Source organism: Gossypium arboreum, chromosome 3 (assembly GCF_025698485.1).
Source record: "Gossypium arboreum isolate Shixiya-1 chromosome 3, ASM2569848v2, whole genome shotgun sequence".
In the NCBI taxonomy this organism is placed as follows: domain Eukaryota; kingdom Viridiplantae; phylum Streptophyta; class Magnoliopsida; order Malvales; family Malvaceae; genus Gossypium; species Gossypium arboreum.
The window spans coordinates 116,692,435-116,706,240 of record NC_069072.1 but is presented as its reverse complement, the minus strand read 5'-3'; the positions used below and the strand labels follow the sequence as shown (position 1 = coordinate 116,706,240).

General features: G+C 30.3%; 1 protein-coding gene across 4 annotated transcripts; it reads right to left on the bottom strand.

Annotated features, from left to right (window-relative positions):
- Window positions 1-5,024: 5,024 nt before the first annotated feature.
- Window positions 5,025-9,033, bottom strand: LOC108474405 (protein NPGR1-like). Of its 4 annotated transcripts, none has more exons than XM_017776319.2 (7): window positions 8,495-9,033; window positions 8,194-8,323; window positions 7,656-7,868; window positions 7,310-7,568; window positions 5,871-7,108; window positions 5,655-5,802; window positions 5,025-5,556 (listed from the first exon to the last, which is right to left on the bottom strand). In XM_017776319.2, exons 3-7 carry the CDS (start codon window positions 7,845-7,847, stop codon window positions 5,243-5,245), a joined length of 2,151 nt encoding a protein of 716 aa, XP_017631808.1. In that variant the 5' UTR covers window positions 7,848-7,868; window positions 8,194-8,323; window positions 8,495-9,033; the 3' UTR covers window positions 5,025-5,242. The 4 variants fall into 4 exon arrangements, with proteins under 4 accessions (XP_017631808.1, XP_052881783.1, XP_052881782.1 ...); XM_053025823.1 differs by having other exon boundaries at window positions 8,194-8,223; XM_053025822.1 differs by lacking the exon at window positions 8,194-8,323.
- Window positions 9,034-13,806: the final 4,773 nt, after the last annotated feature.

The following is a 13,806-nucleotide window of genomic DNA, read 5'->3' as shown; positions in this document are numbered from 1 at the left end:
CTAACCTATATTCGTTGCCGAAACAAGGTTACTGAGCATTACCAGACATTTCGGATCAAATATGAACATTACATAATTATCTAACAAACATATTATTTTTCATATAATATCTCAATCAATTCAATTACTTCATTCAAATCAAATCTAATTTTCATACCAAAACATACTATTTATAATATTAATATAGTACATAAGCTTATATATATATATATATATGTATCTAATAACATTTTATAGCATATTTTGCAACACTTTTCAAAATGACAAACACAAAGTTCCTAGGTACGTGCCATTATCAAAAAGTTATGTACTTTACCACAATGAGTTTGGGATTGGCCTTGGATGCTGATTTGATAATCTGACTTTAATCTAACCTGCGCACGGAAAACAAACCGTACGTTGAGTATAAACTCAGTGGTATTTCTATAATCCAAATATTTATTAAACAACAAGAATTTATAATATTTATTTATATAATCACACATAAATAAAATCATTCAACAAATAATCAATTTCATAAATGCATCATTCATAACACTTTCAATTCTCATATCATATTATTTCAATTTCATAATTGCTATTCAATAGCTTTTCTCAAAAAGATACCCCACTCAATTTCAAACCAATATCCATTTCATGAATCCCTGATTCATGCAATTCCATGCATTTCAATTGCATATTTCATTTCATTTCCATTCCAATCCATATTCAATATTATTCATTGTCAACCAATTTGCCAAATCATTTGTTTACCCCTATTAACAAGACTCGGACTTTGGCGGATACATGGATCCAACCAAAACACACCAATATGGCACTTAGTGCCTCATCGAATAGTTCGAAGCAATAGTTGACACACAGTGTCTCATCGGCAAAGCCGAAGAAAATTGGTATCTAGTACCTCATTGAATCTATTCGAAGAAATATAGTGACACCTAGTGTCTCATCGACTCGTGGTCGAAGTAATCCCTGAACACTTCCAATCCTATGGCATGCCAACTATATCCGACCCAGTCCGATATAGTTAATAAGGCTTCACATCACTTTTCAATTTCCAATCGATACACATTTCAAATAATCATATATATTCGTAATTCAATTCATTTCAATTCATTTTTTTTCAAATATAATAATAAATATCAAATGTTCAAATTCTACAATAATCAATATTCACATCAATTTCATCACATTCCAAATCAATCCATTTCATTAGTATAACACAATACAAATAATTCTCACCTTATTCACTTACCATAATATTTAATCAAAATTCAAGAGTTAATAACTAAATTCACTTTTCAATTTCAAACAATAATCATTCCAATTCAAATATTCACATATGTACATGAAATCAATTCCATTTAATTCAATTCAATATCACAAAATCAATATCAATACTCACTTCAATGCACTTACCATACATATTAAGTAATAACTCAACAATTAATTATTAAATTCGGATTATAGAAATACAAACCGTATTTTCCGAGTTAATCTTCGTTGAATTTTTTCTTTCCTTTCTTTGCCGATGTCTCCAGCTCAATGTTAGCTACGGAATTAAAATAATTAAAATTTATCAATACACTACAATTTCATATTGAACATTTCAATTTATACACAATTTTTGCCTAAATTCCAATTAAATCCCTATTCAAACCTAACATTATTTTATTCATAATTTTACTCTTTATTTTTCATTCAACTATCACTTAAAACTAATTTCAATTCTCTAATTTCACCATGAATCTCTAATTTTAAATTTCTTTCAATTTAGTCCTTACTACATAAAACTTATGATTTAACTTACAATTCGATCATTTTCTCAATTCTAACTTAAAATTCTATCAATTTTAACCCAAATTCTTCAATTAATTCAACATAAACCACATCTAAAAATCAACTAACTTTCAAATTTTCCACTTATATCAAGTAGTCTTTTGTTCTAGGATTTCAAAAACATTAAAAATTACAAAAAAATGGATTAAATTAACTTACCACTTGAACTTGGAACCTTTAAAACCCTAATTTTCCTTTTCTTTCTTTTCTTTCTTTCTTTTCCTCCTTTCTTTCCCCTGTTTTCGTTTTGCTATTCTGTTTCCTTTTTCATTCTTTTGTTTCTTTATTTTAATTATAATAATAATTTAATATTTTCTTAAATAATAAGTAATATATACATGAATTATAAATGTATGTATATAAAATTTAGCACATTTACATTATTATTACCACACAATTGTCATAATTTAATTTAATTTATTTACTTTATTTAATTAATATAATATAATAATAATATAATATATACTTAAATTATAAGTAAATATATAATAATTACTAATATATGTATATTATTTATACACATGGAAATTATTTTTACCACACATGTCAATTTATGGTTTAATTGCTTATTTAGTCCCTTGAATTTTCTCTATTCTATAATTCAACTTTTACCTTATATTCAATCTAGTCTTTATACCTAATTACTTTTAATTCAAGCAAATTCACTTAATTGAAACCTAATTAGCTACACAACTAGCTTCCTAAATATTTTTAATATATATTTACGAATTTGATTTACGAGAACTGAGTCTCAGGAATGCATTTTTTTATCTTTTTTAATTAATTAACTATCAAAATGTTAAAATTTCCACTCCGTAAATATTTATAAAAATATTTACGGCTCTGCTTATGAAATCGAGATCTCGATATCTCAGTTTCAAAACTAATTAATTTGATAAATATTTCTAAAGCACAAATCATTAATTCATAAGCCTTTCTAAATTCACGATTGGCTCATAAATACTAAATAATAATTTATAAGCTCACTTGTCAAATTTTAGTGGTGTCAAACCACTTTTTCTAACATCACTAAAAATTGAGTTGCCGGTCCTCATGACGACTCCCAAATATTTTATGCAAACTGTTAGAATCCCTATTAGTATTTGTGCTGAGATTGAAAGAATTGCAAGGGGTTTTATTTAGGGAAAAGATCCAGGAAGGCATGGGATGTCTTTAGTTAAATGGTTAGATTGTTGTCAACCCCACAATAATGGAGGCCTCAAACTTCGGAATCTTAAGGAGAAAAAAGAATCATTTTTGCTTAAGTTGGGTTTTAATCTGCTCACTAATAAGCAAGCAGTGTGGGTTAAGATCCTTAGAGCCAAATATATGGTTACGGAGGTTTGTCTTGATGATATATCGAGAAGATCATGTTCCTTTGTTTGGAGATCCTTATCCAAAGTCTGGCAAATCCTTCGCCAGAACCTTACTTGGTTAGTGGGAGATGGTAGTCTTATAAAGGCTTGGACCGATAATTGGGTTCCAGATATAGGTCCTTTAATTAATTTCTGTCACAACATTGAAAACATGGATTTGAATACAACGTTAAAAGAGATCTCTTTAATTGATTGTAGCTGGGATTGGAATTTTCTAAGCCTATTTATGGATAATAGCATCTTGTTTTATATTACGGCTATTCCACTACCAAATCTTTTAGTTGGTAATGGCGAGTTGATATCTACGTTGTCTGACCATGGTAAGCTCACTGTTAAATCTGCTTATAGTTTTCTCACTCAGAATTCTCTCAATTCAGAAGATAGCAAATGGAAGCTCACTTGATCTTTTAATTGACCTTAAAGAGTAAGACATTTTCTATGGTTGATTCTTAAGGAGCGGCTGATGACCAATGTCAAACGATACAGGAGAGGGCTTGCAGGTGATCCTTCATGTACAAGTTGTAGTAATGTTGAAAAATCTAGTACTCATGTTTTACAGGATTGTGACATTGCACAAGAAGTGTGGAAGCAGGTAGTCCCTCAAGATTTTAGGGGCAATTTTTTTCTGCTCCTTTGGTGGAATGGATTTCAATGAACTTGAAAAAATGATTTGGGCTCGGTGTTTACGAAAGCTAACTGGCAGTCCTTTTATGGAATTATTTGCTAGAATCTTTGGAAGCAGAGGAATCTATGGGTTTTTCAAGGGGAAAGTTTTAATAACATTCATATTCTTCATGCGACTTGGCATTGGGCAAGCTCTATCAAACATAACTCTGTAACCTTCGTGAGTGGTTCTAAAACACAGAGACGAGATCAAGGTTGGAACCCCCTCCAAGGGACTTCAAAAAGTTAAACACAGATGGAGCAAGGGATCTTGGTTCGAGGGATGGTTCGGCAGCTACCGTGGCTAGAGATAATCAGGGTTCATGGCGTGGAGGTGTTGGGAGGAATATTAGTAAATGTAGTGTTGTGCAGGCTGAACTTTGGGCAACCTATGGTGGATTAGGTATGGCATGGGAGAATAATTGGGTGAATATTAAGGTCAAAACTGGTTGTGCACAAGCTGTGGAAGCCATTTTAGATAGGTCATGTGGGCAATTGTCAGTGGAGGGTGATCATTGAGAAGATTCCAAGAGAAGTCAATATAGCTGCATATATGTTGACAGGGAGGATAAAGGCATACCCTTATAGCCCGATAATTTTTTAAGAACCGTCGGAAGAGATTCTTGATCAATTAAGGATAGATAATCGTTTTATGCATGATGATTCTGAAATAATGCTGTAATAATTTTAAAAGTTCTCATAAAAAAAAACTTTAAAATATCACTTATTTTTACTCAACTTCAATTATTTTTATTCCAATTTTATCTTCACCCAACAACCGCATAGTATAAATAGAATTGTTCATTGATTGGGTGGCCTTATTATAAGATATATATAAATATTAATATAAAAATATATTATTAGTTAAAAAACAATATTTTAAAAATATTAATATAAAAATATATAATTTGTTATTTTTAAACAAATTTTTTATTATTTTATATATTTTAATATTAGATTATAAAATATATAAAATATAAATAGTAAAATAATATTTTATTAACTTATAAAAGAAAACCAAAGATATTAAGGATGGGACAATCACAAGTTATACCAAATACATCGTAAGTTGAATAGTATATATCACTAATCAAAGACCTTGATATAGTTGATTGTTAAATAACACATTGTTGGAAGACAGGAAGGTGATTGTTTTAATTTGAATAAGAATTTGGATATTACCATAAAAACAAATGAAATCTACAAATTAGGAATTGCTGTACATTTTAATAGAACATCAATGTTGAATTATAGGAATGACTGGAAAATTGACTTTTATAGATAGATAAATGGAGGGATTATATAAAATAAAAAAGGTTATTTCTAGATAAATGCCTACAAAGTGCCTAGTTAATCAAATCCCACCATCATTTAAACGCTTCAACAGGAGCTGACATCTTCAACTCATAGGCTGCTTGAAAAAAGTCTGCTGCTTGTTGTAATGACCCTTCCAATTTGGCAATCAACCCAAGGTTCATCCAAGCTTCGTGATTCGTCGGATCTAACCGAAGTGCATTCATTAGAAAGCTTCTTGCAATCGGAAGCGACGATTGACTGCCGAGATGTAGAAGCACTGCTGCGGTTGAAACAATACTTGGCACGTAATCCGGTTCTATTGACAACGCAATCGAGAAGGATACCAGTGCCTCCTTATGAAGTGATTGAGCTTCAAACAACAAGCCTGTAAAAGAACCTAGGAAATTAGAAGGGAAGTGCAAGCATTGTTGGCTTTTATAACTTAATAACAAGCAATGTTGTGATTGATGGGATTTGTAGTACCACTTGTATGCCAACTTTTGGGTGAATAAAGTTCAATTGACTTGGCCTTGTTTACACAAATTTCTGCATCAAGCCATGAACCAAATTTCGTATAAATAGTAGCTAGATCCTGCCAGGCAGCCAATTCAAGAACTCTTTCCGTGACACCCTGCAAAAGACAAAAAGATATGAACTGAAGCAGATTCATGCTACTGTTCAAGGCCAAAGAACTCGTACCTCAGAATCAGAACTCTTTGCACTCTCGAAGTTATTTGACCGAGATTCTCTTTGTGTTTTAATCAGAGATAGCAAGATTCGGTAAGTTTCAATTGCTTGCTTGGGTCTTTCCTCAGCAATCTGAAGCACAGCTCTTAATCTCAGAAGTTCTAACTGATCTAAACTACCAGCTTCATCCAAAGCAACTTCAAGTATGGTTTCGGCGTCTTTGAACCGCCGGTCTGCAGAAAGTATTAGTGCCAATAGCCTCCAGCCCCTACCTGAATCTTCAGTCACCATGTTAGAGTACACCATTGCATTTTCAAAGGCCACATCCAAATTCCTCTGAACTGCATTTTCCAAACTGAGGTTAAAGATCAATTCAGGATCTTCCTTCATGTTGAGAGCAGCGGAGTTAAGTGAGGCCAAAGATTCTTTCTGAAAGACAGATCTTTCAGCATCTGATATGGAAATTCTAGCAGCATTCCCGTAGCAAACACCAAGGAACTTATGAGCTTGACTCTTAAAATGTTCATTCACTTGATCATCTGCTGCTGAATCGATCACGTTACAAGCAAAAGTAATTCCATAATGAGCATGCTTTGGATCTTGAGAAGATAACTTTGCACCAAATATTAAAGCTGGGATATGAGGTTTGTGTTTTGCTTCTGATTGGCCAGAAACCTTCTTCAATAAGTTCAATGCTACCTCATTCTGACCAGCAGCAGCATAACAAAGAGCAAGAAGATACCACCTATTCGCTCTTTCATATATACCGGGAAGGGCCTGCTCCACATAACTTCCCAACAATTCAAACTGCCCAGTGACGGTAAGAGCAAAAGTCAGATGATCCATAATATCTGAATCCCACTTTATTTCTCCATAAGCCACTTTCTGCATAAGTACTAGGAGGAGAAGAATTGCTTCCTCCATATTACCATTAGGGGTGGCTGAACCCCATACCTGTAAGTGAGGGGGGAGGCTTGTTTCGACGCCACCATAAAGTAAATTGGCAGCTAAGTCTTTCTGTAAACTAGCTACCCTCAGGGGATCCAAATTCCATGGCTTGACTAACACCCGACGATACACAGTTATGGCTTCACCAAGAAAGCCCGCCTTTTTCCATAGTCTAGGGAGCAACTCCAATGCCTTGTGAAACATCTCCTGTAACTTGCAGTCTTCAGCAATTCCCTCATGCATTCCATTAGGGAATGCTGCCTCAACTACATCCAAAATTATATTGCACTCCTTCGCTGCGTCTGATAAATGAGAAAGCATCAGAACCATTCAAACCTTACACTCTTTAACAACAGAATTTATAGCAATCTAAGCAAACAACAAGTATGATGACATTCAATGCTTAAAAGTTTCATCATTACAAACGATACTAAAAGGTTCCCTCATCTGGATCAATACATATCATCCCCAAGAAACCATAGATTTATTATAAGACCAGTTACCTCTAAAATGTCCAAGTTCATCCAATGATTTTGCTTTCAACAAAATTGCTTCCAGAAGTAGGCTGACCGAATGCAGTGACATCACACTAGGAGGGATAATGTCACCTTTGGACCGCAGTTTTCGTTGCCGGGTCCTCTCAACAATAGCCCTAGTCATGCTAGGTTTCAAACCTTTGATGTCAATGCCCTGAAAAACCTGAAGCGCCGCATCGAAGTTTCCTCTTTGATACTCTAACCTCCCCAACAATGCCCTTGCTTCCTGCAAACTCATTTAAAAAAAAAAAAAAACTAATTAACTTGTAAATGATCAATAAATGAATATAGATTGGTTTAGCAAACAACCCACTTCATAGTTTAAGGAAAGAGCTTCTTTGAGAGTTGATTCAGCTTCGTCCACTTGAACATCGTCAAGTTTCGATTCCCAGTCTCCGGTACGAGATGAGAGTCCACTGGCCGAGAAATCTCTGGTCGCCAGTGATTCCGGCGACTGCGGTGCGTCTTCGAACTTGAATTGTTCACCTGAGCAAGCACACAACATCTTCTCCAAAGAAATAACAGCCTAGAATTTGAATGTCGAAACATGGAAAATATGAAATTGAAACATCACAATTTTATTGTTTGCAAGTTAATAAAACAGAAACGGAAATCTACAAACAAGTAACGATTACACCAACAATCCCTCATAAATATGAACGACCTCAAAAGGATAAAAAATTATAAAGAGAAAATCTTGTTTTGGGGGGGGGGGGGGGGGGGACAAAGAGTAAGTTACAGAAAACACCAATAACAAGAAGACAAAGCCATATTTAAAGAGAGAGCAAGAACAAAGTTCACATTAAATGAAAATGGCGAGACAAACAAAGAGAACAGAGCTTTGGACTTACCAAAGAAAAAACCAGAAAAAAACAGTGACCCTGGCAGAAATCGTTTACACCATGAAAGCTACTTATCAGAAAATAAAACAAAATCCTCTTTCACCGTTTTTGGGGTTTGCTTCATTTCATCACATTTTCTCTTCAAAAAAAAAATGGTGAGTTGGTGACAACTAAAACGAAATACTTCAAAAGAAAAAATGGCTTTAGAGATCTAATTAAGATATGGGTATTTATGTTTTACTTAATTCAAATAATAATTTTTCTTTCTTTAATGCGTGTGTGAAGTGGGAGTGGGGGGCTGGGTGCTTACCAGATATGTACACAGAGATTCTCTGAGTGGCAGTTTTTGGCCATTTTCGGTTCTTATAAAGCTCTGGTTAGTTAATTCAAGAACCAACCGGTTGTGGGAATTTTATATCAATGCTTTTTTATGAAATTGAATCCCTATATTTGATGCTAACATTTAGGAATAAACAAACATAGATTCTAGGTCAAAAGAATAATTGATTGAATCAATCCAGCTGGGAGTTTTTAGAAATTTAAAAAAAAAAAAAAACGTTGTTTGTTTTTATCTTCAATTTTCCTTCACTATATATCCAATTTATTATAGCAATGAAAAAGTTTGAGAGAAAATTTTTCCTACTAAATTCAAAAGATAAAGTATTGAGTCCCCATTTGGATTAAAATTTTAGTAACAAAAACAAAGAATTGGATTAAAACTATTTCACAAAAAGAAATATTAAAACAATTATGGTCATTTAAGATAGATATTTGCTTAGAGAGATAACAACGTTTGAGAGATAAAAACTACCCAAATTCATATTCATCACTTCCCATCCATACACGTACTAATACAAGGAATTTTGTAGAAGAATTTATTTTAATTTTCTTGGCAAGATATATTCAAATTCTAATATTTTAACATTTCCTCCTCAAATTACACCTATCATAAATTGAGCCAATGTAAAATTTGAGATTTATTTTTAAGACTTAGGTTGGATTAAAAATGAATTTAAAATTTTATTTAAATTTGATTTAAATTAAAAATGTTAGTTTGAGTTCGACTTGACTTGTTTATATTTTTTTTACAAATACATTAAAAATATTAGAATAAATCTTTTCTAACAAGTTAAAAATATATTAAAAAATTTTATACTTAAATAATATTAAGATAATTGTAACTTAACAATCAAATGTTTTTAAAATAATAGCAAAATTAACAATAAAACAAGAGTTATATAATATCTAGATAATAACAACAAAATAGTAGTAATATAATAATGAAATGATAGTGAAACAACAACAAAACAATTTATTCGAACCAGCTTGAGTAAAAAAAATCCTACTCGAGACCGTCCCGTTTAAAAACCGGTCCTTATTTTTTATTCAAGCTTATGTTTTTGTCCAAATTCTCTCACTTTTTGAACGGGCTTTTAGACCTGAACAGATAATTTGACCCATAATTAGGTTTAGTTGTTTTATAATATTTAAGAAATAGTAAAATATAGAAGGTTAAAAATGGAAAAGAAAAATGAAGGGTGTATGGCATGATGAAATGAGGAAAGGTGTTTGAGAAAAGAAAGAAAAGGAAAAGTGCATATTTTAAAAATAGGAAAAGGCAACTTTAAAAATTCAAAATAAATGCAAATCAGAGTTTGCATTTCACATTTTAAAAGGAAATTGCCATCACACTTTTTCACTTTAATTTCATATTTATTGCAACATTAATTGAGTGTTTGGTTATGGATGAAGAAGAAATAGCATTTTCATATATAATTATATCCCTGCCATACATAAATGTCTATTAATTTAATCTTTGTGTTTTGATTATTTCAAATTGGTATAAATGTTGATTTACTGAAATTTAATTTCATAAGGATATAAATCAATTATACTGCAAAATGAAATATTTAAGATTTAATAAAATATTGACCAGTTACAATATATGATATTAATTTGATGATTTTAATGTGAAATATGTATTAAATTTGATTTAATATTATTAATGGTAAAAAAACACTTTAAATATAATTAAAAAATATATTTTGGAACTCAAAAGCTATATTAAAATTCAAAATTTTGATATATACTCTTGTAACTTTTTATTTTTCCAACTTGGTGCTTTAGATCTTTCTAAAGTGGTTTTTGATTACATTGCTTTGGTCAAATCTTCTATTTTCTTTGATATGACTATGAGAATTTCATGTCTTGTAAGTCGAATCAGAGATTTAAGTGTTTGAAGCACTAATTGTTTAGTGTCAAATTTAAAATATCTAATTTATGAAATAAATGTTTATGTATCTTTTGAGTTAGTCATGTATTGAAATTGAGGGAGTAATAATATTATAAATGACCAAATAAATTATGTGAGTTATACTGACCTTATTAATGATAATTTTTTATTCATTTATGCTCCCCAATGGACTTGACAAATTATAATCATAAAATAGAAAAAGGAAACGTGAGATTATGGGCAACATCATTAAAGAGAAGCTTTTGTTGACTTGTTCAAAGACATTTTTGTGAAGGTGAGAACGTGCACAGTGCCCAACAAGAATCCAACCGCACCCGAAACATCCATCCATTATGCTACATAATTATCGGATTTATATGCTCACTTCAGCTTTTTCATTCTTCAGTGCCACCACAATTTCACCCTCCAATGTCTCCACCAACTCAATGATTTCCCCTTCTCTTCTCTATACTTCTAACTAATTAAACTCCATTTAACTTCCCAATCAAACTCTATTATTATTCAACCAATGTGAGGTTTATGCTTCTTTTTTCTTTTGTCTAGCTTACTTTTAAGAGGATTAATTGTCTTCAACGACAAATTATAAGTACCTCCATAGCCTCGTTTGATATTGAATAAAACCATTTATATCTAGTAAAGAATTAAATCTCATCTTTTTAAAAAAATTTAAAACCCTTGTTTATAATTATCGTGAGGTGTATCTTATATTTATCGAGCAGTTTATAGACATTTAACAAAAACAAAGGCAAAATAAGCACGACGTCACGACGAGATACATCAGAACAACGCGACAAGTTTTTCAATTGACAGAGAAGGCGACTTCGTGGCAAGTATGCATGGATCATTACGGCGATGCGACATATTCTTCAAGTAATATAGTCGCTTTTTGATAGCCAAGCATAACTTCTTCTCTCAGTCAAACTCTGATTATTTCAGGGATATTTTAGTCGTTTTAGTCCTTTAAACTTAACCTATTTAACAAGGTCTTGTATCCCTATTTAGATAAGGCAGTTAAAGATGTAGTACTACAGGGGTTTTCTTTTAAGGGCGACAAAATGTAGTCGCAAATGAGTTTTGGTGAGAGTTTTCGTAGTAACTATAGAGATAAATTGGGTTTTTTACTACTATAGTTTAAAAAAAATACTGAAATGGTATAGGGTAAAAAGTAATGATGAAAATGGTATGGACCAGGGTGGTGCCGCCTATGGTAGTGGCGTGACCACCCTGGGTCCTACACATTCTGCTATTTTTTGTTAAAAAGAAAAAAAAAAGCTTAAAAACGAAAAAAAATGAAGTAGAAAAAAAAAGCTGAGCGGCACTACTAGTGGTGCCAGTGCTAGAGGCGGCACCGTGAAAAGGCCTCTCATACACGGGCGTTCTGGTTTTTCTGTGAAAAGACCTCATTTTGGGAAGAAAGAAGGAGAAGAAGAAGAAAAGAAAGAAGAGAAGGAGAAGCAGGGGGCATTGGTGAGGGAAGAAAAAGAAAAAGAGAATGAGAAGAAGAGGGAGGGAAGGAAAAAGAAAGAAAAAGAAGGAAAAAAAGGGTAATTTTTTTTAAGTAAGTGTTATTATTATTATTATTGTTGATTGATTTTGATTTAATTTAGATTTAATTTATAAATTTATTTTTTACAATGTGTTATTTGGTTAAAAGAGATATTAAGGTATGTTTGTATTTATTTTATATATGTTTGTATTTATTTTATATTTTCATTCATTCCTAATTTATTTTTAATTTTATTGAAGTAAAAAGCCTATGTATGTTATGTGTAAAGAACATTTTATTATTATTTTATTTAATTTATTTGTTAAGTGTGTTTTAGGTTGATTATTTTAATTATTTTTATTTTTTATGTGATGAGGTTTTATACTATTTTACGAAAATAGTATAAAAATAAAATATTTAAAAATATCTTACTAAAAAAATATGAAAAGAAATAAAATATGAAAAAAATAAATTTTGGGGGAAAATGGTGCTGGTTGGTTTTTTTAAAAATAATATAAAATAAAGCACGAAAATAGTATATTTTAAAAATAAAATCCAAAAATTTTAAAAATACAAAAAAAGACAAAATTAGGGTTATTTACTAAATTAATATAAAAACACTAAAATAATACATTTGAAACATTATATACTAAAATAATATAAAAAAATAAAATACGAAAATAGTATATTTTAAAAATAAAATCCGAAAATTTTAAAAATACAAACAAAGGGCCAAAATCAAGGTTATTTACTAAATTAATATAAAAACGCTAAAATAATACATTTGAAACATTATGTACTAAAATAATATAAAAAATGAAATACAAAAATAGTATATTTTAAAAATAAAATCTGAAAATTTTAAAAATACAAACAAAGGGCTAAAATCAGGGTTATTTACTAAATTAATATAAAAATACTAAAATAATATATTTGAAACATTATGTACTAAAATAATATAAAAATAAAATACAAAAATAGTATATTTTAAAAATAAAATCTGAAAATTTTAAAAATACAAACAAAGGGACAAAATTAGGGTTATTTACTAAATTAATATAAAAAACCAAAATAATACATTTGAAACATTATGTACTAAAATAATATAAAAAATAAAATACGAAAATAGTATATTTTAAAAATAGAATCCGAAAATTTTAAAATTTTAAAAATACGATTTTTTATTTCCTAATGAATTTAATTAATTACATATTATAATATATTTTAAAATAATATTGAACAACTTATCATGTGTTTTTAATTATTATTGCATCACTGAAATTATTATTAAATAAAAATTAAATTAAATTAAAATATATTGAACTACATGCGGGTTATTAAATATATTATATTTTAACCCAAAATATTTTACTTATTACATATTTTAAATTATAATAAAAATATTTGTATTTGAGTTGGATATATTTATTTTTTAATGTAGTATAGCAAAAATATGTTGTCGAAAAAATTGTTTTTCTATTTTTTGTAATTAAAAGTAATATATAAAATTTAGTTATTCTAATAAATATTTAAAATCTATCAAACATTAAAATTAATAACCGAAATTTATTTTGAAATTGCAGGTATCGCAATGGCTTCATTGATCAATAAGGATCTTGCTCACATATGTGACACAGTTAATAATATGGTAAAATATTGTTATTTATTAATCAAGGGTTCCATTAAAAAAAGATCTACGTAATTTAAGGAAATAAATTATGTTATTATAACTATTTTTTGTAATTTAATACTGTCAGGACTCGTACCACGTATTAAAAGGCTGGGTGAATGGTTTAGGATATTCCCCGGATGCACGACTGATGCCCTACTTGGAGCTCGCTGGATTCGGGTCAGCAGCATTGACCCGGACGTTTGATTTGCG